Here is a 24,717-nt window from a genome sequence, read left to right as displayed (position 1 = left end):
AATACCAAAAAAAACAACAACAAATAGTCACCCCATTTTTTGTTGGTTGCCGATAAAACACGGCGGGGGGGGGGGGGGGGGGCGGGGGGCGGGGGGGCGGAGTTGGCCTGTCTACCAAGCTTGAAGCCATATGCGATCTGTGATTCATATCAAAATGAAAATTGGTATTCACTTAGTGACCCAAGGAATAAAACACAAGTTGTCCCAACAGTAGTCCGGCAAACCTTTGACCCTCTGGTTACCAGTCCAGGTGCTCTACCACTTAGCTATAAGAGACTCGCGGGAGCTAATGTCAGGTTTACTCACTAGGTTCTGTTCATTACAGAAGTGTGATTGTTTTATTGTAGCTGGCTAGTAATGCCCTGTGGCATCCAAGGCGAAGTGTATTGGAGTATCTACAAGTCATGATCTTTGCCAACCTGTTTGCAATTACCAGTACTCCGCAGCACATTCAGGACGTGAAAGAAATGGTGCTGAGTCTTTTAGAAGACGAGCAGCTAGAGGTATTGTTTATTGTGCTGTACATGAAATCAGCTGAAATTGTGGCCATTCAAATGAAAGCTTCTGAACAGTGCTTTTCTGGTATGCTGTTTATTATGCTGTAAAAGGTGGTTCTAACTTTTGAGTTCATGGATAAGATTCTATGGTGTGATCATTCAAATGAAAGCTACTGAGCAGTATTTTTCTCTTGTGCCGCTCATTATGCTTTAAAAGGTGGCTCTAACGTTCTTTTAAGTCTGTGGATGATACGTGTGACGATGCAAATGAAAGCTACTGAGCAGTACCTTCCTGTGGTACTGTTTATTATGCTGTACAAGGTGGTTCTAACTTTTGAGTCTGTGGATGAAATCCTAAAGTGTGACCATTCAAATGAAAGCTACTGAGCAGTACTTTCCTGTGGTACTGTTTATTATGCTGTACAAGGTGGTTCTAACTTTTGAGTCTGTGGATGAAATCCTAAAGTGTGACCATTCAAATGAAAGCTACTGAGCAGTACTTTCCTGTGGTACTGTTTATTATGCTGTACAAGGTGGTTCTAACTTTCGAGTCTGTCGATGAAATCCTAAACTGTGACCGTTCAAATGAAAGATACTAAGCAGTACCTTTCTCTGTGGTTGAAATCCAGCAGTGACACTCTCTAATCATGCTGCTATTTATAATATTGACATGCCTGAGAATTACATTTGAGTCCCGCCTTCAGCTGAAACCCGATAGTACGACAATTCCTGGGCGCTAACGGGTAGTTTTACTTTTTCCGCCGTTTCTTATGCAGTGGAGACTATCCAGTACTACTCTTCAAGCTTAATTTGACATTTTTTCTCTCTTTGGCAGGTTCGAGAAATGGCAGCCGTCACATTCAGTGGTCTCGTTCATTATGGATTTCTTCAGCTGGACGACATACTTCAGGTGTGAATGGACGTGGTTGCACATTTCCCGATGTGCCTTTCCTCGTAGTATAGACTATTCATTTTGATGATTTACGTACCGAGATAAATGCGGTTACTCTCAAGTTTGTATCCTCAGCGTTGTCTTTTAGCTGGGAAATCGCTTGTCAGATCTACCCTACTGGCCCCGGTTGTTCAAACGTTGGATATGGCTATCCAACGGATAAATCCCTATCCAATGGATGAGTATTAGTGAAACCGATTGCGTTATCAACTGCGTTATCCATCCAGTGGATAGCGTTATCAAGATTTCGAACAACTTAGCCCTGATTGGTTACTTTAATTTTTTTTCGACCCATGTAAGGGAATTCGGATTCCGGAATCCAAGACTTCTTGCTTTCGGAATACAGAATCTGGGAAATTTTTGCTTGTAAAATCTGGAATCCTGGGCTTTGGAATCTAGAATACAGCTCAAGAAATCCGGAATTCCACTGAGGATTGGTATCCGGAATCCAGGTTCCACAGACAAGGAATCCGGGATCCAGTACCTGGAATTCCGGAATCCACGGCGTGGAATTCAGATTTCCTTACATGGGCGAATGTTTTAATCAGAAATCCGAGGTATCTAGCTAGCACTCATGCGTGGCGGCTTCCTTGAATAGTTTTTACCGCTCCACGTCCTACGGAATGTTAAACTCGTCGCAGCTGGGTCAAATTTTTGTTGTGTCAAAAGTAAACAAAATAGGAATCTAAATTAGCGAGTAAATCAGTGGAATGTTACCCTCTGACGTTACAGATTTTTCCATAAGACCCACTTACAGACTTTTGGCGAGAACAGTTTTCATCCTTTCACCTCGAATCAGCCAATAACAGAGGCGCCGTTGGTGAAAAAAACCCTGCTTATAAGTGTTGTTTACTTCTCTTTAGAAACAATTTACCAAGATGGCGAACACCAAGCTCAAGAAGAAGAAAAAAGGTGTAATAGGCGTCAATGGATTGAACAATGACGCAGGTAATACCCAAGTTGTATGTGACATTTTAGTGGTCTGAGGACTGACCAATTAAAATACCGCTTTTCACTGGCGGTTCCGTTGATCGAAAGCGCAGTGTTACATTTTTAGCTTGTAATTGGGTGTTTTCCCTATTCCCTATTGTTGAAATGGTGAACATCAAAAAAGCAATGAATCATTCCGTGTTAAATGGGAAAGCTGACTGCGAACATCAGTCCCCGTTTATTTATACAAATACACACACTCGGGTACTGCAAAGGCAGTGAAGCAGGAAAAATGGAACAAGCTCCAAGTATACTAATTTGATCGATAAGGAAATAAAGATGATATCGTTAGACGAATACTTTCTTTTTCAGTCCTCATTTTAAAACTTGGCTTGTCTGTTTGTAAGCATTCTTGTCCTTGTTAATTTTAACCAACTGACCGTGCTTTTCACTTACTTGAGTCTTTTTATTTCCAGCCTTGATCCACCGTCACGCCGGAGTGCTGGGCCTAGCAAGTTGTGTCCAAGCCTTTCCGTACGACGTCCCCTCTTGGATGCCACAAATTTTGCTGGATCTTGGCGAGCATCTGCATGACCCGCATCCAATACAGGTAAGGCGGCTTGCCCTCGTCCTCCAAAACACGTGACATTAGGGCATTTCACGTCGTAACTGAGCAGAGGACGACGACGAAATGTATCAAATCTGAAAAAAGTGTGAGATGTATTGTTTTGTCGATGCTGTTGCCTTCGTCTTGGTCGTTGCGTAAACTTTTCTTATTTTCTCACTCCTCCTCCCCGCATTTCTTTCTCTTCTTTTCCTTTTTTTTTGTTTTTTTCTTCTCATTATCATCGTCCTTCCTCTTATCATCATAACCACAGTCTTCCTTCTCCTCCTTGTCGTCGTCGTCATCGTCATCGTTATCGTCGTTATCATCATAATTATTGTCATCATTATCATCGTCATCATCATCATCATTATCATTATCACCATCATCATAATCACTATCCTCCTCGATGTCAGGTCGGTCGATCTTGTAATAGAAGCTTCCCGTTTCCTGCCTTCATCTCTACCTCTATTCATAAACCTTAAAATGATCTAACTGATGCCTTTTTTCTTGGTAAAGAATGATTTATGTTATTCTTTTGTAGGGGAATAAGGGGTGCGGGATGGAGGAAGAGAGTTTATAAATAGAGCTAGAAATATAACAATTCAAAAGCAAGTTTTTAAGAATTAGGCGTACTTCGCTTATCGTGTTTTTTTTTTCTGCTTCTGTAGGCAACAGTAAAGAAAGTGATGTCGGACTTCCGTCGAACTCACCATGATAATTGGCAGGAACACAAACAAAAATTCACTGAGGATCAGCTTTTGGTGCTGACAGATCTTTTGGTCTCGCCATGTTACTACGCTTAAATGGCTCGAGTTGCTTTGAACGAAAACTCCACAAAGGACTTAGCACTGATGTCTGCTGATGACAACAGAACTGTTTCTTCCGCAAAACACGTTGCTCTTGTCATAAGAAGCCCTTCTGACAAATTCCAGAAAAGGATTTACAGTAGTGACGACATCTGCGTTCACGATCCCTTTTTTCCTACGATAATTGCCCTGTGTTGAAGGAGTTTTTTTCTATCGTCGTTTTGTTGTCGTATGATCAACTGCTGAAAGTTGTGATGTTAGCATGCGTCTTTTCTACACCTGGTTTGGGTCACGCAGGCAGGTTCTGTGGAAAGTCACGCTATATATTTTGGTTCCAGTTTTGAAAACGCAATACTTGCTAAGTGCGTGACACAGACACTCCGGTAGCCATGCAGTCACCTTAAGAGTTACAGTCACGCAAATCCATTAAACACCGCTGTCACGCGCTTGTATCATTATTGTCAAATCTTATTAAGGGGACCCATCGCTTTTCGACAATTTGAAGTTCTTTTTAGGATGGAACTCAAGCCACTGGCACCAAAATCGGTCAACTGACCACATTGAAGATTTAGAATCGAATGATCTGTATCATTGTAAACCAAGGGTCTTTTGATGCTCTGCGTAGCTTTATGGTTTTATGATTTTTTGAAAGGTAGCGAGGTCTTCATCTCTGAAGAGTTCCCGTAGTCTTGAAGAATTAAAGAAACTTTTCAAATTTTAATTTGTAGATTTTCCAAAACGAACAGATTCATATCATATGACTTTGAAAGGGGTTTCATTTGAATGGTATCATTGCAGAATTTCTTCCCTATCTGACCCTTAGGCTGAAGCTTTAGAACTACATAACTAGTCTACACTCTGGAAGAAAAGAGAACAGTTATTTAAGGATAAAAATGTTATCTAAGGTCTTTACTTTATTATTGACAGCCAAAGATTTATTTACAGAAAATGTTACAGTTTACTTTTGTATTAAGGTGCATGGCCACCTTTTATACCCTCCTCCTCCCCCTATTGCTGTCCAAATCTTGAACAACTGACGGAAAAAAATGGACTGTTTGTTAGAGATAAATAAACGGTAATACAACATTTTTGGTACTCGACAGCTGGCTAAAGCCGCCATGGACAAGCGATATGAAATTAAAAGTTTCTTTAGCCTTCCACGCTGACGCAGACGTTTTTTCCCCGCTTTACGAAGCCCTAAGAACGTCAGTGCGCAGGGGAGGCTAAAGATTGCAAAAGGTTGCAAATTTAGCTGTTTGTATTGTTGAGCACCTTTCGACATGGGCTGGAGACGAGTTTCCAGCGCGAAGTCTACGGAACAGTTGATACGAAAATAGCTCAGTGACAGTGAGTTTCTAGCAACTCCACTTCAACCGTTCTGCAAACCTCCAGACAAATCATTTCTTTGCGACACTTTGACGCTTTTCTCATTTTACTTTGGTAGCCGCTAGCATTTCTCATTTCCTAACCGCCGCTATGTAATTTTCATGTTTTCCTTCCAACGAAATTGGTCTCCGTTGTCATATCTCGCTCTTGCTCCTTCTCTGTTCTCTAATTTAATTTAGACATAAAAATTTAGTAGAAAGAAAGTTGTTGTTGTTTTTTCTCTCTAGAAGTCCGGGCGGTCATGTGATTAACCGCCGAAACAAGCGAGTTGCTTGAAATGCAAAATTTCACTTCAGTTATGAGATACTCCTCCCCCGACGGGCTGACGTCTGACTCCCTTCCCCCTTCCCCAGGGTCTTTACGGACGGGAGGTCGTACGCTTACGTCATAACTAAATTTTCTCGGATGGATACATTTTTTCTTAGCTCTGCGGCTCCGCTCGGGCGCTTCGCGCGCGACTGAGCTCAGCTATTAGTTACGGTACGTTACTGACTCCTATGCTGACAAGTTGTCAATTTTTAACCGAAACGTGAAATGTTAAAACAGAGTCGTGGGCGTCTCCTCTTTCCCCCTCCCCTCCCCCTTTTTTATTTTATTTTTTTTCTCGTCTCAACTTTCGCACAATAACTCGATCGGAAACGCTTGCTTCGCACGTGCGGTTTCCATCCTTTCTTTTGACCCCGAAACGGCCACCTACCCGCTCGCTACCCAGTCTAAAGTGACACCTAAAATGTATCATACCCATTTATCCTGATGCCCATGTCACTCCGAAATCAAGACCATCTTCGGAGGTTCTGGCATCTTCACGTTAGAGAAAATGACTATTTATGCTCGCACCTGATTGGATGCTCGGTGTAATTTTTCACTCGCCCCAATACAAATGGGCCCGTGCTTTATCCGACAAAAGGGAGACTGGGCCCGAAGAGAAGCAAGATGGCGGCAGTTTTTGCACAAGAGAGAAATTCTACATCAATACTCGTTATGTCTGTTTCCAGCTGCCGCGAAGGCCACAGAAGTAGACAAGAGCTGAATGAAACATCGTTTTCCAAGTTTAAGTACAAAAAATTCAGTAAACTTAGCAGAAAGATTCTCCTTTCTGGTCGGTCGATTGGCGTCTACAGCCGTCGAGCTATGTTCTCCTGAAGAGCGGAAATCGAAGAGCGATGCCACTGGAAATGGCTTGAGTATTAAAAGGTAATTTGCTTTAGTTTGAAATTTAAATTACGTGTTGTTATACTTCTTCTGAAATGATTGTACGCAACCAAGTCACAGGATACCCAAGCTCTACAAGTGCATATTCTGACTAGTTTTGGATTGAAGTTTGGGCTAGATTTCCGCTCAATTTGCCAATTATGTACGCACTTTACTGTTGAGAGGAGACAAAATCTAGAACAATAGAAAGCTTTTGGGTCTTCCTAAAAAAAGGTGAATTGTGAATATGTGGGCTTATAGTTGATCAGGGTCCTTGGGCTGCAATGGTTTATGGCTCTTGTCAGGATTCATGTTTGCATGCTGTTTGTTCACAGGCATCTCAAGCTCACAATACAAGCGTGGAATGTAATTTTCATTCTGTGATGTAAGTCAGTAATATGGAGCTTAAGGGTATAGCGGCAATGATGGTGACGTCAACGAGAACGGCAAAAAAGCAATAGGTTTTAGATTGGCTAAACAACAACTCTGCACCTGCATCACAATTTTTTGAAAATGCCTAATTTCATGTTTTGTGGACAAAGTGATCACAAGACAACAACGTCATTTTTCTTCCCTGAACTTTGATACAGTCTTTTAGAATTCAGCTCCAGAAAAAATTGCCAACATATGACGAACTGAACAAAATGGAATAAGCACAATAAAGTTTGAAGCATGACTTTGCTTTTTAAGTAACGTTTTCGTAGCCATCGCTGTCATTGTTGCTCCCTAATGCACTTGAGGGGATCGTTGAGATGTTTTCTTGATAGTATGAGTTACATTGATCACACTATAGAACCAAAAAGTCAACTTACTACATTCACACCAAAACACACAGAAATACATCAAAGATAAATCTTCTTTATTCATTTTATGAATCAATATGTAAAATATAACAAGTAGTATTCGCAAACCTCTGCATTTGAATTATTTCTTATTCAAAATCACAATTGTTGCTTGTAATGAGATAGCGGCTCACTGTTGTAACAATAACAATAACAATAACTTTATTAAACTCCTCAAAAAGGCTTTTCCGCTTAATTTACAATGTCAAATATCTAAAACTTAGTTTTCCAAAAATACCCTTAAAAAGTGCTGTTTTATTTTAACCTTAAATACATCTAAATTAGTGATAGGCTGAAACTCGTCTGGGAGACTATTCCACAGCCTTTGGCCTCTGAAGGTAAATACGCGCTGACCTGTAGCCGTCCTACAGAGTGGTATATGTAGGCGGTCCCTATTCCTAGTGTTGCAGTTGTGCACTTCCGATCTGTTTTTAAACTTCTGACAAAGATATGGAGGTGCAAGTCCATTTAACATGAGCTTAGAATACTTTTGGTTTGTTTTGTGAATAGTATTAAAATTTTGCCCATGTTTGAAGTAAAAAGGTTGTCTCTTACCCACTGAGTAATAGCCAGTTGGTGCCTCGAGCAGCTACTGTTAAAAAGGCTCCTTTGAATCCCTTGTTTCTTTTAGATAATAAGCACCCGGGGGGTTACTTGGGTTTATTTTTCCCCCGGAGGGGTACTGCCATGTATGGACTATATAGGTATGTGCCGCTGTGAAGGGTATGGTTTTCCAGCAGTTTACTCTAGGATAGGGTATATAAATCAGAGCGTTTGGGAGTAGAATAGGGTATCACTTTTCAGGAAACTGATCAGTTGGTTGAAGATTTTATCTGGACTAGGTACACAGCTACTCTAGGATAGGGGGGATTTGGGGAGTTTACTCTAGTATAGGGTAGCAAAATTCAGCTGAACTAGCTCTGGTAAAGGTTAAGGGTTCCAGGCTCCCAGCAGCACATCCCCACCCAGAAATTCCTAAAGTGCCCCCCCCCCCCCCCCAAGATTTTTCCTGGGTACGTGCTGCTGGCCTCTAAGAACCCCTACCGGCCACATTATAGTCTATTCTGTGATCATATTATAGGCCTCATCTTAGTCACTTTGGGAAAAAAATAAGTTTTGCAATCCCAACTTAGTCATTTTTTGTTAACATGCATCCACCTTACAAAACCTTTTAACTAGAACATCCTGACATGAACTGCCACATTTTTGTTAAACTTAACGTGGTGTAAATCTTTCTATTTTTAAATCCCTTCATACCTGAATTTTCTAACCCCCAAAATGTTGAAAATGGGCGACCCAATTCTAGTAACTCTTATAAAAATGCAACCCCATAATTGCCAATCCAGTCAAGAATGATAGAAGACTTTTCTTTGACTGCTTAGCATGTAGATTGAATGATGTTTATTCTTACCACCACAGGAGGAGATAAAAACAATCTTTCACAGCATAAAATTGAAGGATTTTTTACACATATCAAGGGGTGAGTTTGCCTAAACTAGACTCTGTAGCATGTTTCCTATTTCACGTGAACAATATAATAGGTTGCAAAACATGTATTGGTCTCTAGTCTGAGTTATCCATATGACAATTAGTGCAAGACAGCCCAACTCCATGGTTAGTTGCCATGGCAACTCATAGGCCCCATTTGCCATTAACCCTTTAGGCCCCAATATCTACTTACAAATTCTCCAAGCTTATCTGCTTACATTTCCTTGAAGAATTAGTTGAGATTATTTGTTTTAAGATCACAGCATTTTTCCCCTGGGTGATCATTTTATTATTTCTCAGAACCGTTTCTCTTGCTTATGTATGGATATTGCTAGGAGAAAATTGATGTTGGACACTCTTGAGGTATCGTTTCCTTTTTTTCTCCTTCCCCTCCACCTACCGGTAATGCTTGCTACACAGGGGGGCGGGGGAGGCTACTTTGACATCTACTAAAAGGGAAAGTAGAGTTGACGATTATACGTTTCTGGGGAACTGACCACCTACTCCTCCCCTAAGCTAACATTTTGCCCTTAGTGAGAAGTAAGTGTTGATGTTGGCTTAGGGGAGGGGTAGGTGGGTAGCTTCCCAGAAACGTATAATGATCCGAGAAATTTAACGGTAAAAATCAGTGTCAACTTTCCTCCTCGCCCTTCCCCCGCCCCCCCTCAAAAAAAAAACATGACTTTCTGCTTAGTCCAAACATCGTAAGGTGATATGTAGCTTCAGGGAAAGAATCCGCGATGTGCTCGATTTTTAAACAGCATTTTGGGCAGTCGGGGTTCGTTTTGGCCCGAGAGTGACCAAAAAAAAGCCCTCGCCGAAATAGCTTTAAAAGGCGTTTTTCGTCTTTGAGCGTGACCTTTGAGGTTTAAAACAGGTTTAAATTGTCAACTGGCTATCTCATGTCTAAAGCTTACTGGCAAAGTCGAAAACCTGCATCTTCCGAGGGGCAAGTTTAAGAGAACAAGAAAGAATGTGTTTCTAGTGGGATTAAAGAAAAATCTTCAATGGCTTAGAGAAAGTAATATGTAGCGAACGCGTTGCGAACTAGGGCGTAGCGACCGGTTCCGCTACTTGTCGAATTCGCTACACAAAAGCCTTAACCATTCGGGTGCGCTGCTGGCGCTACTGTTGGATGAACTTGTATCGTCTGCATCCTACAACAGCATAATTCGAAAAGGGCTATTCGTAATTTCTTGTACATAAAAGCATAAATAAACGGATTGTAACAAGCGGAGGACTTGGCAATGTAGGCCGGAATCGAAACTGCCGTTCCAGTAGTCAGATTTGGATCAACTACCCCTAGCATCGAGAAGATGGCATACGGTGTCCAAGCAAAGAGAAACTCCAATGTTATGGCGAAGGCCACTTTCGCCAGTCTGCGCTCTGCTTGAAGCGCCTCTTGAGTAACTTGATCGTTTTCGCTCCAATTCTGCACGGCGTAGTCTGTCATCTGATGTATTGCCTTGTAAGATTTGTAATAACAGTACACAATCACAGATACTGGTAGCACAAAGCATGCCAGAAGTAAGCACATGACGTAGGCCATATCTGTGGCTTCTCTTGACGTCCAGTTTACAGCACAGCTGGTTCCAGTCCCCTGCAGTGCGTAGCTCGACCAGCCAAGAACCGGAAGTAAACTCCAGAGAAGTGAGTAACCCCACAAAACCAAAGATACAGTAATAGCTTTCTTTCGACTGAACGAATCTTCAGAACCGATTGCAAGTGCGCGGAAGGTGAGGTAGCGTTCGTACGCCGCGCCAGCCAAATGCACCATGGAGCTCAGCGAGAAAAAAGCTGCAAGAAATCCATAAAGAGTACAGCCGTTTTGACCGAATATCCACTCGCCTCGAACGTTGGAGAGGAAGAGAAAGGGGCACAGCATTGCAGATAAAGCCATATTTCCAATTGCGATGTTTAGGATAAAAATATTGGGGGCATCCAAAAGTTGTGGCTTCTTGAAGTACACAAAACAGACGAGAAAATTTAAAATGGTACCAAAGCCTCCGATAACAAGAGAAACAGCTGCCAGGATCATCCTCGGGTTTTCAAGCCCACAAACAGGAAAAAACGAACCATGTAAGCTATTTTAACCTTTTTGCCTCCGAGAGCAATAAAACTGAAAATCAACAAAAAGGTCAAATTTAGTGTCTTGAAGTAAAAAACAAATAAAAACATGTACAATGGTACTGGGAAGGCTTCCTTTTGAACGGCGACGTCATGATTTCGTCTACCAAAAAGTTTCAACTAGTTTAGCTTTGTTACATTCCTTTCATTCTTAAAATTGACGCTGTTTACCATGGATCCCAGAGGTTTAATTTTTTCTGGCTTTCGTAGCGGTAAAACTGCATATAAGCGCTCTGCTTGCGAAGGCTTGCGGCTCGGTTCGCATCCTCGCCAAACACAAGCCAAAAATCCCAAGGGGGCCCAGGGTGGATACCCACACTCGCCGCTTTGCTGTAGTTGCAAATGCGCAGTGAATTCTAATGTATTCACATTTTGCGTTTGTTAGTTACTGACAGACGAGCAATAACATCGCGACCTAATTGGCCAATCAGGTCAATAATCAGAGTTTTAATAACCATCAACTGACGTTATACCACTCTCACTCTGAAGATACGTAAGACACCGTCTGTCAACAGCAGTCCTGATCAGGACTATACTCACCAGGACGATCGTATGTTTCGTCTACTTATCGTTATTACTCAGTCATTAGTCTAGGGATTAAACAAGCTTGCAAAAATAAAACCCGCAGGAAATTTGTACAGGTGTCTGGTAGATATTTATTACAGCTTTCCTGTTTGGAAACAAAAGAAAGGCAGCTGTTTTATTGCTTTGTGTGGATCACTTTAGGAATATTTCGATCTGAACGTTTTTCACATTTTCTTTCATTTTCTCATGTATGTGCATTTTATCGCGTTCCAGATGTTATGTGTAACACAAATTTCGACAGCGAGTTAATTTTTTTACGCCTGTGTATCGAGCAAGAAGATTGTGTTCCTCTTTATGTTTTATGTAGAAGTAGAAATAAGAACTAAATAAAAAAAAACCTGTTATTGCCGTTTTAATGAAGATATCACTGATCCAGTCGAATTTTCTTGTACTTTTGAATAAAAAGCCAAGCGTACCCCTCGCTGTCTACAAACTCTCGTGTATGAAGAGGTAAATATGTATTTAAAAATTTCAGTGCTACGATTCTAAATACTTGCGTTAATATTTAAGATCTGTTTTCAGTCGAAACGAAATAATTCCCATAACGAAACCAATGAATGACGAAATGCTCAAATTTTTGTTCATTTTGTGCAACAATTTTAGTGATGGATATCGGAAATGGGTTTTACTCTAAAATATAGGGATGTATAATATAGCTGCCGTTAAAAATAATAATAAATAGCCGCAGCAAAGAAATTTTGTTTTCAAAGATGGTCTATAACAAAGGTATTGAATTACTTGCCTTTTTTTAGTAAATTCCAGTCGAGTTTTCTTCAGAACTTTGCAAGGGAAGCAGCTCGATATACGGTAGTGGAATGTTGCGAGGCTCAGACTAATCCTGTTTCGAAACATTTGTTATTTTTCCAGTAAGGGAATTCTCTTCTAGAAACACAGGAGTCTTTCAAGCATCGTATTTATTCGACAAAGGCTGGAAGGTACCAATACACAGCTAAAGAATACTCTATTTGAGAACTTTCAAAACATCACGTGTGCTAATTATTCATGCAAATATTTTTTTTGTCTAATCAGTGCCATAGACAGTCTTGTGTTGTCGACCAGTCTTCGTGTCAACTTCGTAAATCTCCGGAATTTTCCTAGCAAATTGTCTTTTTGGTCAATTTGGGAACTTATTATTAAGGGTATTTCGTATTCCGGACAAAGAATACGCAAAAGTTTTCTGACAAATCTCTTCTACCGTGATTTTTGGACTATTTAAACTTTATAAACAACAATATATTTTTATTTCAAACAGTTTTATTAATATCGCAATACAATGAAAGCCAAAACAATTGATTTCTAGAGTTTATTCCTCTTATTCTCTTTCCGGGATACGGTCAATCCCAACGCGCCGTTTAAAATCAGCTCATGAAGAAACATGGATGCGGTCTCAGAAAACTGAAAACTGGACCATCAAAACTCATATTTCAAGTTCAGTTGTTCGTAGCAAATTGAATTTATTTTAGAAAAGAACCGGAAAGCATTTTTGCCAGAGTTGGAAATCGCAAGAGGCAGGATACTCCTGCAGAATTTTGTACAAAATAATACGTAGATTTTTCCAGGATTAGCATAACTGTCTTCTCAGGATCTAAAACTGGCGTAAAAGCACAGCTCTCTAAAATTCCGCGAAATCTTATTCAAGTTGATGTGATGAGCAGGGAACTTTTATGCTGAATTACCACAGGATCAAATAATGATAGGCTTTCTTGTAGCCAAGAGAATGGCGTCTCCAAGAGAGTTTCGCGAAAGAGGTGAGATGTAGACTATGAGCAGTCCCTCTTTTCTCGAGCGAAACGCGCGAGACACGAAAATAACGGCGCAACGCCCTCGTTTCTCGCGTGTCGCAGCTCTCGCCGCTCGACGCTCCCGTGCGTGTGCAATCTTTCAATAAATCTGAAGAAAAGGGGAGACTGCTCTAAGTCTAGGTGAGATCTTGCCTTTGAGTAAGCTCTCCATTTCGAGTTGTGAGCAAGGTATGCCGCGAGAGAACACGCGAGTCTCATCTCCTTTCGTGTGCTACTCGCTCGTGACTTTTGATGAAAAGCCCACGTACGATATACTAAAATTCCAATATGACTCCGAGGCTTTCTGGTTGGTTTTCTTTGTGTTCAAGTCTCTTTTGGGAATTGTAAGACAATGGAGTCTTGAAAAATTTGCAATTTTGACCCTAAAGCCTCGGATTATGATAGAATTTCGATATATCGAACGTGGACTATGGCCCCATATGGGGAGCTTTCTTGGAAATAAGTGAAATCCGGCACGAAATCCTTACATGAGAGACTGGTCGCTAGCTGATCAGGAGATCGCTGTGCACGTGAAACCATCGTGACTCAGTTTGAACGGGTCATGTCTTGAATCAACTAATTGTTTTCCAATTATTTTCATTCTTTTCACCTTCAAATTGTTTTTCTACGCAACGAATCCGAAACTCACACTTTTTTCAAAGGGATGTCTCTGTATATTCATTTCAAATCGACAAAGTAATGCAACTGATGTCACTCATGTTGTGAAAGTATGGGTTGGCTTTGAGCTTTTCTTTTGAAGTATCTTACGAATAGCTTTGTTCAGGGGCATCCAACGAGAATATAGTTCAAAACTACTTAAACATAGCATTGCCAAACGCATTTTAGTATTTAAACGGTAGATATAGACATACTTTTATCCCCTCAAAATTTTTCATCTATTCGGATTTCCTAGCTGAAAGTCTACTGATCCGAAAATTATAGGGATCAAAACTTACCTTTTCGAAAATTTCAGCCAGAAAAAAGGCTTCCGAAAATTGTAGGTGACCTTTTTAGGGTAAAAATCTGTTGAAAATGGGCAATTATACCATTTTAGATGTTCGAAAATTCTAGAAGGGGCAGGCAAGCAAGAAATTTTACAACAAATGTTCCGAAACTTCTAGATCTCAAATCGTCTTCCGAAAGATATTTTCAGATATTTTCCGAAAATTGACGTTGGGTGCCCCTGCTTTGTTGCATGCAGTATCTGTTAAAACGATCTTTGTTTACGTAAACAAACATGGTAAATTAGACAACCAATTAGTGGTTTCTTTCAGCAAAATGCCCTCTTAGTTATTCGTAACGTCAGAAAATTGACAACTGCCCGCTTGATTTTGGCAGATAACAAATGTCGTTTTGGGTACCAAAATGATAGGTCAATAGACCTTGTCACGGTTTTCGACGCCATCTTGACCCAACCTTTTCGGCCTGCACATACTGCCGTTCTACGGAAATTATTCGACATTAGATTCTCATACAAACACTGTAATTTCTCACGCGTTTGCCTACTCGTCAAGATGGCGTCGAAAACCGTGACAAGGTCTACGTAGATTCTCGGAAAGGCACCTGCTACCTTAGGGTCTTGTCCATGGGAAAAAATAACAGCAACAAGTAACAAGCCGTAATATGTAAAAAACAAACAAACAAACCAAAAAAACAATGGCTGCGTCGAGGAAAGCGCACTCCCTCTCTCTTCTCCTTACGTACAAATCAGTGTCATTTTATTCTCAGTCTGTGCTTTGGGGAAACTATATGTGTGTAGCAACCCGTTGTTAGTCAGGCGCTTACTAGGGAGCTTACCCGGCAACAACTACGGCGACAGCGACGAAAACGTCATTTAAAAAGTGAACCCGCAGTGCTTCAAACTTCGTTAAATGTTGGCAAATTTGAGTTGAATTCGAAGCTGTATCGAAGTTAAGGAAAAGACAAAGAAAGTCGTTGTCTTGTGTTCACGCGAGATTAGGCATCTTCACGTCGTAGTTGTGCATTTACGGCAAAGAAATGTGAAAAAAGTGTGATGCACTTGCAAAGTTGCTGCATTGCAAATCTAAACCTATTGGTTTTTTGCCGTTGTCGTTGACGTCGCAGTCGTCGTTGCTCGTTAAGTTCCTTAGTTACTGTCAAATGTATGTCGTCTGATTAGGAATCCTGAACCACAGTACAAAATACTAAAAATTATAAGACTCCTTATAAGGTCTCCAATTACTGGACATTTGACCATTTTTATGTGTTTATTCTTGGAAGAAAAATCCAGTCATTTAACATTCACAAAAAAACACCAACTTTCACACAATGTAGCACGCATGGTCTGTAATCTAGAACTTTGGAGAAAACTATTGAAGCTACCGCAAAGTGCTTGATTTTGAGACACACCTGTTAATTTTAAAGTTTTAATTCAGGAGTGAACGAAAGCGACAATTCCAGGCGAAACTGCGAGCGATGTATTGGCCTTATATATAGCCTTTAAAAACGACCAAATGAAGGGCTTCTTTACTCGATTGTTGGTGTATAACTCATTTTCAATAACTCACGTTCGATGTATTAAAATTCTAACACGACTCCGAGGCCTTCTGATCAGTTTCCTATAGAGTGATTTCACATGACGTCACGGCGGCCATATTGGTGTCCCAAAACAATGAAACGGCGGCCATGTGGGTGTCCCAAACCAATCCTCTGGGAATTGAACTCTTTTCTTATGCAAACGCTTTCTTTTGTTTCAGAAAATTTGCATAGATGCTAGCCAGGTGAGTGAAAACACTCTATATTTTGGTTGGTTTTCTTTGTGCTCAAGTCCCTTCTGGCAATTGCGAGACAATGGAGTCGTGAGAAATTTGCAATTTGACCCTAGGGGTCATGTTAGAATTTTTTAAAATATATCGAACGTGGGTTATTGAAATTCGAATACCAAGTCTTCACGGCCATTTAGATAATTTGCCACGGAATCAGAGAGAAACATTGAGGTGTGGAACAATTTCTTTGAACTGAAAGAGAAGATCAAATGGCAAGAAATCCTTTATTCAAGAGTTCAGAATGAGTCAGGATTTCTACGAAAACGAAAAACCATTAAGACCTTGTGTAGGAGTCACTTGTGCAACCAAATCGTTTCCATGAGAACCAACTGTGCCCACGCTTTATGTACGTTAGTGTTTTTCTAATTTTTCGTTTAAACTGAAATACACCTTTGCTTCACTGTAATTTATGGTCTGTAAGTTTTGAATTTGTTGTTATGTATTTCCAAGTCGTACTCCCGGAATAAATACATTATTAAGCCGTCCAAGTCTGTTCACCAAAACCTTGATATGTAACCGTGACCGTTTTGGCGATACTTAACTCTGAGCTTGTGCTTAGAACATTTTTGGTTATTCTGAGCGTCAAAATACAGGTTGACAGCATCCAACTCTAAGAAATGTCTTGATTTTAAGACGCAGATTTGGTGCATATGTCTTTTCTTGGTAAGTCTCACAAAAAACATGTCTAAGGTCTTAAAACATTTACTTAAAATAATACCAAATAATAGGATAACCTTACGTCTATCCATCAGTTATCAGACTCTTATTTCCACCTAATTTTTTAATTCTTTTCTTTTCTCACGAGAATTCTCCCACATTTTCGTGTAAATTAGACAAACTGCGCCGCTTGAAATATTAAGATAGACTCGCTAATGCGCAGCCAATGATCAAGAAGATCAAGAGTGACCAACATCAATTTTCTCCTAACGATGTCTATACATAATCAATAAAAAAGGTTATGAGTATTCGTAAAATGATCGCTACAGGGGAAATGCTTTTATCTTTGATGGAATTTTCTTATATGATTCTTTAAGGAAGTGTATGCAAAGTTGTCTTTTTAAGGCTAAGATTACACTTGCCCACAAGTCCAGCTCAAAATTTTTCTCGAGCGCAAAGCGCGAGCTATAATTTTATGTTTTCAATGGCAAAGCGAGCGAGAGAGCGGGAGCTCTGGGGCCTACTACCGGAACCGGAAACGAGGAGCGAAGGACTTTGAGAAAGTGTAGGCGAAGAGGGTTATTACAGGCACAGGCTTCTGTTGGATTTTCAAGTAGCACTGAATCTCAGTGATGCTATGAATAAAAAAGTAACGATTCAGAGGTAGCACATTCACGTAAAGGTTCTTCGTTTACCATTCCTGGTCGAATTGCATGGAATCTGGAAATGTTGCTTTTTAGAGAGAGGAGAAAACTTGAGTACCTGGCAAAAACCTCTCGGAGCGAAGAAGAGAGCCAACAAAAAAACTCAACCCAAATATGGCGTCGACGCCGGGATTTGAAACCAGTCTTAATAAGTAGATACATTATTTTCTTCGGCACCACAGGGAGTATGTTAAACAGACAAGTACTGGAAATGTGCGTGTTGATCTTCAGTTTTATGTGAATTGCGGCGTTTGACCAACTTAAGTTCAGCTGATTTTATTGAATCTCGGAGGGTGAGGTATGTGCAGGCCCAAAAGGTTGGGTCCTTGCGCCGTTTCGGTTCGAAAACGGGTAGAGGCTGTACCCATTTTGGTCTGGAATCGGATATAGTTTTCGAGGGAACGACGGGTCGAGTGTATGAAAATATTTGGCTTTTCAACTCCAAATGAATAAGAAAGAAAGAGTAGTAAGGCGAATTCGAAAATGGATTTTAAGAAATCTTTCTGTTTTCGTTTTAATCTAAGTAATGATGACATAATTTCTGGTCTGAAAACGGGTATGGATTTTAGAGGCCAGGTCTGAAAACAGGAAAATGACATTTTTGGTCTGAAATAGGGTCAGGATTTGAAGAATCGGGCGGCACACCCCACAAAGAATTCCCAAGATTACCCCCCCCCCCCCCCCCCCCCCCACCCGGGTTTGGATCAGGTGAAGCGTTCTTTATGGCTTGGGTATAGTCGTGAAGAACATCTCAGCCGATTCAAATGCATTCAGCCGATTTTACTGGATCAAACGCCGCACTTTGCATGAAATGAGCTCAATGACAGTTCGAATCTTGTAAAATACGGCGTTGGTTAAATTTGATTTTAAACTGGCAAATGATTTAGACCTCAATAAAACGGTGGCTAATTTTGTCGGTAAAATTCGCAGTATTTATCTTTTGGGTAAATGCGGGGTGGACCCCAGTGGGCCGTCTGTGTTGTCCACAAAGCATGAAGAATTCCTACTGAAATCAAAATGACATCAGTCAATTTCTTAATTAAAAACTTTGATTGATATTCTAGGGTCGAAAATACGTTCAGAAGTTTTGTCAGTTTTTGTAGCTTAACTGCCAGTGGTATTAATGAACCTGAATTTTGATGCGGTATACTAAAATTATAGACTTAATAAATGAAGGCGTTCTTTCCTTGCCTTATAACCTCAAAACATCTCTTCTTTGCTTTCTTTTTAGTCCAGCTCGCAAAGATCGCCGGCACACTCACCATGCCTTATGCTAAGAACATACTTAGGGCATTTTTTTGAGATACCTCACGCTTGTGAAAAAAAGGTCTATATAGCTATGGTATCTGTGGCTCAAAGCCAACGGAAATCCGAATCCTGAATAATTAAGGCAATGAAAATGTAACTTTAGGTTGTTTGTTGTGTTTGACATCAGAATCTCCAGACAATGTATATTTTTGGTACATCTTTAATATGAGAGGTTTTAACAATCACATTGAAACAGCGGGCACAATTAGAACGCCAACTAAAAACGCTTTCAAAGTAAGGTCTATAGTTTTATGCAAAACGCAAGATCGATATTTCGAAAACTTGAAACTGCTTTTGGCTATATTTTAACTTGTCGAGTTCTGATACATATGTCAGAGGATTTATCAGTGGTTCCAAACCTAAGGAAACATGCGTCGACTTTAAGACCAAACAATTGTATACTTAGTCACCTGTGGGGCATTTTACAAGTATCTGATGTCTTTCTCCTCTCTAAAAGGCGAGGCAATAGTTACTCTCCAATGTTTAACTCCTCGACTATGCCTGTAATTAGCCAACTGGTCTGCCTCAGGCCAGTTTTGTAATACTTACACTACTGTGTTTCTAGTATTTCTGTTACATATATAGTCATTTTTTAAAGTAATGACAAAATGCATTTATTTTATATACCGTATATAAATAGATAGTGAACATCGTTTCTCTTACAAATAAAATACAAAGCATTAAAATTGCAGTATTTTCGTGGTAGGTAACAGCAGTAACAGTTTTACTTTTCTGTAAATGACAACCCGGCCATAACCTCTGGTCAAATTTAAACTGAACCAATATTAGACGGAGCACTACCATTAAAAAGTTAAACCTATTTGCAATTAAATAAGATAATTACAGTATGAAAAACAAAGATTCGAGTTAACCAGAAACGCTTCAGACTCAACAATCTTGGATATTTTACGGATTTCAAAATCGGAAAAAATATTCGGAAAAGCGCGTGATATTTGTATGCCGAATTATTTCACGGTTATAAAAGCAAGTTTTTTGAAATATACGATTTTCGCTCCGTCAAGATTAAGATCTGAAATGATATTGTTTACTTAATTTATGGTAAACAGAGTCTTTTATACTTATTTTTCACTTTGTGCACGAAAAATCAAAAGTAAAATGTAAACCTACTGAAGAATTTTACTGTAAAGCTACTTATTCAATTACCGTAACTCGAACCACAAATGCCCGATTTTACTGTATCGCATTTGAATTGTTCTTAAAGTTTTGCGTTTAAATCGCGCGATTCCTCTGTTAGATCCGTCAAGTCAATCGTAATTCTAAGTTTTGAATGACCGTAAAATTAAATTGGCCCGATTTGGTTTATTCCAGAAAACCAGCGAGGTTAAAATTACCTTCCAAAGAATCGCTTGCATTTAATTATTATTTCGTTAGTTTAACACACAAAATCAGAGATCCTTTCGGCCTAATGAATGTGGGTAGGCAAGATTCTTGGACGATGAGTCTTGAACATTGTCACGGTAACCGTTCAATGAAAAATGGAAATGTGAACAAGCGCCAGTGGTGCGTCTGTTGACGTTAGATCGCTAAGGAATTTGAAGTTTTGGAAAAGAATGCCTTTCCATATTAGCACTTTCCCTTCTCGCATAAGGCATTAGCCACCTTCCATCCTACAGGTAGGGTTCGAAGGCTTGAACTACATCCGAAGAAGGGGCTAATTATTTTTATTATATCTATCTCGAAACGTTTTCGGCGTAGTTTGAGAAACACTTCAAGTATAACGGAAGACAAGGAAAGTGGCAAATGCATAAGCGAGTGAAGCTTAAAGGCCCCGTGCCCTTAACGACACTTTTGGTCTTCTCGACACTTTTACAAGGGATAAATACGGACTACACATTCGGGTAAGAAAGAAATCCGTTTGCCTTTCCTTGTGTTGAAGGTTTCTTATTTGTTGTAAAACTCTCCATCGAGAATAAGGCTCACTACCTATTCTACCGTTCTTATAATTAATACGATCTTAACTTTTAATTATACCCCAAAAGGTCGAACACATGTTCATCATTCCTGTTAAGCTAGGATCGATTTCTTCGCTCTCGCTTGTACAGTTTCTTAATTCAAAAAGACCGAAGATAATTCCTTAATTTTGCCGCATTCCTTATGCTGAGGCATTAATTAATATTTACTCTTTTTGTTTAACTTTGTATCATACAGTCAAGCGTCAAATTTGAGAGCGGAGCAGTTTTACTCGGTTATTTAAACGCTACGGTCAAACATTAGCAATGGATAAAATAGGCGTTTAGAGATGAAAGGAAACAGGAAATGTTAAGAACAGCAATGTAAAAATGACGTGATCTATAAACTCTTTTTTATTAGGCTACAAATGAAGCCTGTTCGTCTCGTTGACAAAATTATTTACTTTTCTGCAAAATGTGTCTGTCCTGTCATATTTTTGCTGATAGAAATTGATTAATAACGGGGAGATAATATCGTACGAAAACATTTTGACTTAAAACTTTTTGCTTAAAAAGAAATTGCTGGACGTTATGTGTAAAAACGGTTTTCGTTTGATGGAATTTCGGCTTTAACCATCGCTCGTTTACAGTGTTGCTCAAAGCAAAAGTTGACATAAGTTTATGCGATTTCCTTTTTCTTACAAAAATTGACAGTTTTTCATCGAATCTTTTTTGCAAATCATAAGACGACAATAGAAAGAAATATTCTCTTTTCTGAAGTTTTAACAACGCTTATCTACTGTCTACCGTAATTCTGTAGTTCTGCTTATTTTACCGTCTTGTGTTATTGCATAACGATCCAACTCTTCTTCATGTTTTCTTAGTGTCAAGAGTGGAGAATCTTTCCCAGAAAATTTTCTACAATTTCTAAAATAGCAACAGCGATAATAGAAATAGAAATATTCGGTTTTCAACACCTTTTTTGTTTGTGTTTTCTGGCTAGTACCATAAACGAAGGCGTGAGCAAAGACAGAAACGATAGCTTGGAGGGTCTCGGAAATTCAATTTAGGGAATTTTAAATCTTGTGTGTTTCAAAGAAGCTATCACTCCCCACCCCACAATTCATTTTCCTATCAAAAGAAAAATTTGGCGGCATTTACGGCATAGATACTTTTTGGTTATGAAATGATGTTTATATAGAATTACTGTCTTTGTCTCAAAAAGTACGAATCCTTTACTCGTCAATTTTTGACCGATTCAATCAAAATTTAACATGCCGCGGACTTATCGTTTGGGCCGACTTCAGTGTGGCTTGCCTAAACAACGAAACAGCGAACCTAGCCCAAACGCGAACAAACAACACTTTCAAAGTAAAGGTTCACAGTTTTGTGCAAATGGCAAGATGCAGTGAGAACGTGAACCTCTGTTTGCGTACATGTCAATTGGTCACAAAAAGGCACTTTTCTGTGAACGATGTAACTCGGAAATATTAAGGAAAGCAAATCAAAAAAGAAGTTTTTTTTTGAATCTTTATCCAAAAGGCTTCTAAAGAACCTTTTTGTCATGTTGAAAAGATTGTTTCGGTTGCTTAATTATTTAGGGTGGAGCGGAATTACAAGAAGTGAACATGTTGGCTTGCTTCTTAAACCCTTTTACTAAAAAAGGATTTTTCTGGAGAAAATAGTGAAAAACTGGTTTCGTTAGATGGAGGTTTTCGCTCTTCACAACGCTGGCTTATATTATTATCCACCAAAATATTTTGCGTTGTTACATAAGTTTCCGTGACTAGCACAATTTTCCTCAAAAAATATTTTGTGCCATTGCATTTAATTGTTTTTGCTTCAAAAATTCCTACAAATTCTAGCCAGCTATAGGAAGACATGTTCTCTTGTCAAATGTTTAAACGATGCTTGTCTACTATTTTCTCTCTTTTCTGTTTCCTACTATGTTTTGTTATTGCATAAGAGTATGGACTTTTCATTTTTCTCATTGGCAAGAGTTAGATATATTCATTTCCATCAAGAAAAAAGGCTGTGGTATTTATGGAATAGGGACCTTGAAAAAAGATTTTGCTTGTTATATAGCTCTGCGGTACAAGACATTTTGACATATCCGTAAAACCTACACCACTTTTTTTTCCACAGTAAAATAAGCCGAAATTTGAGTGACTAATGTCTAATCCCGAATACAACTCCAGTTTAGGAAAATCATTTAGGGATATTTTAAGAAATTAAGAATGTCCAATGTTTCATTTTGCGAATTAAAGGTTTCAGTAAAACCCACATGATAGCCCTAATCAGCGCTACTAACTGTCGTTGTTTTTTTTCCCTCTCTTTCTCAGATATAATTTGGAACAAACATTTGAAACAGAAGTCGAGAGTCTGGTACAGCTAGAGAGGCAAAGATCTTTGCGAAGCTGTAAGTAAACCAACATTTCTAGCATTCTTTCAGACGATAAACATTAAAAGTGCAAATGATTTAAAACAAGATGTTTGTTCTTTTAAATGAATCGACAAAACAGACGATCCCCGGGTCTGGAAAGTATTACCGTGAGCTTTGAATAGAAAAGTTACGCGAACCTCAAACATTTGATGAAATATATTTAACTGTAAAATAGGTGTGAAAGTGAATGACCGACAGTAACTTCCTGAAATATTGTTGACTGATTCACAGTTTATGAATAAAAAGAAAGCTACAAGCCCCATTTCAATCGAGCTTAATACGAGGAAACAATTTTTTAATTTTGATTTTTGTTCAACAATATTCTACGCTGGGTATCGAAACCAAGGTGGTAAAGAGAAAAAATACGAAAAATATACATTGTTCATGAAAAAGTCATATTTACATGGTAACAAAGTCCTTGGGAGATCTCCTGTCAAAAGTACACTTTTTGTGCGTGTTTTTTTTTTTTTGCTGCCCAGCTATTGCCTTTGTTAAGCTCATAACCCTGGGTTGAATGAATTTTTATTTTTTATTGAAAACGTACGTTATTTCTCTTATTGGTTTGTTTTGGCTTACATAAAAATATGGAAAAGAGGGCATCAAATTGAAGTTCAGTGAATCTGATTGAACGACTTCAGGCGCTGTGCACGCGCTGTGCACGTGAAGTCATTTTTAATGGCTCATTACCGACCTTCTCACTTTGACCACTCAGTCAGGTGCAAAGGTGACAGTCCTCTCATTTTAATTCGTCGAAAATTCTCAGGAGACGTTTTCAGTTTTTCTCGACATAACTAACAAAGGAAAATAAAGAATTGGACTTTTTTGGAGTGTTAATTGGTACCAAACACAATTCTTCCTGTATCAGCTAATTATGCCTAACATGTCCACTTTCAATTTTGGCAAAGAAATTTTATGTGTTGTGCGTCCAATTTAGAGTAAGGGAGCTTTAAGAGTTTTCTCTTTCAAGCGGTTACAAAATTGTAAAACTGATATGCTGTATTCTTCTTAAATATCTTTTCGCTGACTTACGCTTTTTGTTTATGTCTGTACAGTGGGAATTCATGTGAGAGATATGCTTGCGCCTCTACCGCTTTCGCTCGCGAGACCGCTTTCGCTCGCGAGTCGCTTGCGAGTTTGATGCCCACGTTCGTACTCGCGTTCGCGGCTCAACAGCCTAAACGATATCACTCGCGCGTAGAATCTCGACAGCTACCCAGACTATATTTTTAAGGTTAAGAAAATCAGTCAAATAGCCCTATAGGATAATTGCTCACACGATAAGCACTTTCAACTGGATGGCCACACTAGAGGGAATCATATACCAGATGTTAAGGAACCATTTTGTATTCTTTTGCGCCACATGAAGATACTTAACTTAAGCTTTAATTAATCATGAATGGACTCACGCTGTGGGTTTCATTCACAAACCCAAAAGTTGGAACTACCTTGTACAACATAATAAACAGTACCACAGGAAAGTACTGCTCAGTAGCTTTCATTTGAATGGTCACACTTTAGGATTTCATCCACAGACTCAAACGTTAGAACCACCATGTACAGCATAATACACTGTACCACAGGAAAGTACTGCTCAGTAGCTTTCATCTGAATGGTCACACTTTAGGATTTCATCCACAGACTCAAAAGTTAGAACCACCATGTACAGCATAATACACTGTACCACAGGAAAGTACTGCTCAGTAGCTTTCATCTGAAT

The 24,717-nt window shown here is 39.4% G+C and overlaps 3 protein-coding genes across 3 annotated transcripts in view; 2 read left to right on the top strand and 1 right to left on the bottom strand.

Moving 5' to 3' along the window:
- LOC140923863 (proteasome activator complex subunit 4-like) overlaps positions 1–4,513 on the top strand; it is a 35,726-nt gene extending 31,213 nt beyond the window's left edge. Inside the window, exons 49-53 of the mRNA XM_073373874.1 lie at positions 348–503; positions 1,333–1,407; positions 2,313–2,397; positions 2,856–2,989; positions 3,655–4,513. Coding sequence (XP_073229975.1) covers positions 348–503; positions 1,333–1,407; positions 2,313–2,397; positions 2,856–2,989; positions 3,655–3,789 — 585 coding nt within the window. The 3' untranslated portion in view covers positions 3,790–4,513. The remainder of the gene's footprint in view (positions 1–347; positions 504–1,332; positions 1,408–2,312; positions 2,398–2,855; positions 2,990–3,654) is intronic.
- Positions 4,514–9,798: 5,285 nt separating this feature from the next.
- On the bottom strand, positions 9,799–10,737 carry LOC140924022 (melanopsin-A-like). Its single transcript, XM_073374027.1, has one exon. The coding sequence runs from the start codon at positions 10,735–10,737 to the stop codon at positions 9,799–9,801; it is 939 nt and encodes a 312-aa protein (XP_073230128.1).
- A 9,543-nt stretch (positions 10,738–20,280) lies between these two features.
- LOC140924021 (von Willebrand factor-like) overlaps positions 20,281–24,717 on the top strand; it is a 17,012-nt gene continuing 12,575 nt past the window's right edge. The window contains exons 1-2 of the mRNA XM_073374025.1: positions 20,281–20,506; positions 22,900–22,976. Coding sequence (XP_073230126.1) covers positions 20,409–20,506; positions 22,900–22,976 — 175 coding nt within the window. The 5' untranslated portion in view covers positions 20,281–20,408. The remainder of the gene's footprint in view (positions 20,507–22,899; positions 22,977–24,717) is intronic.

This window comes from Porites lutea, chromosome 14 (genome assembly GCF_958299795.1).
Source record: "Porites lutea chromosome 14, jaPorLute2.1, whole genome shotgun sequence".
NCBI classification, from domain to species: domain Eukaryota; kingdom Metazoa; phylum Cnidaria; class Anthozoa; order Scleractinia; family Poritidae; genus Porites; species Porites lutea.
The sequence above is the reverse complement of the archived record's forward strand: the minus strand, read 5'-3'. Positions and strand labels throughout refer to the sequence as shown.

Excerpts from the sequence above, each read along its gene's own strand:
- LOC140924022 (XM_073374027.1), bottom strand. The coding sequence starts at position 10,737 with ATGATCCTGGCAGCTGTTTCTCTTGTTATCGGAGGCTTTGGTACCATT.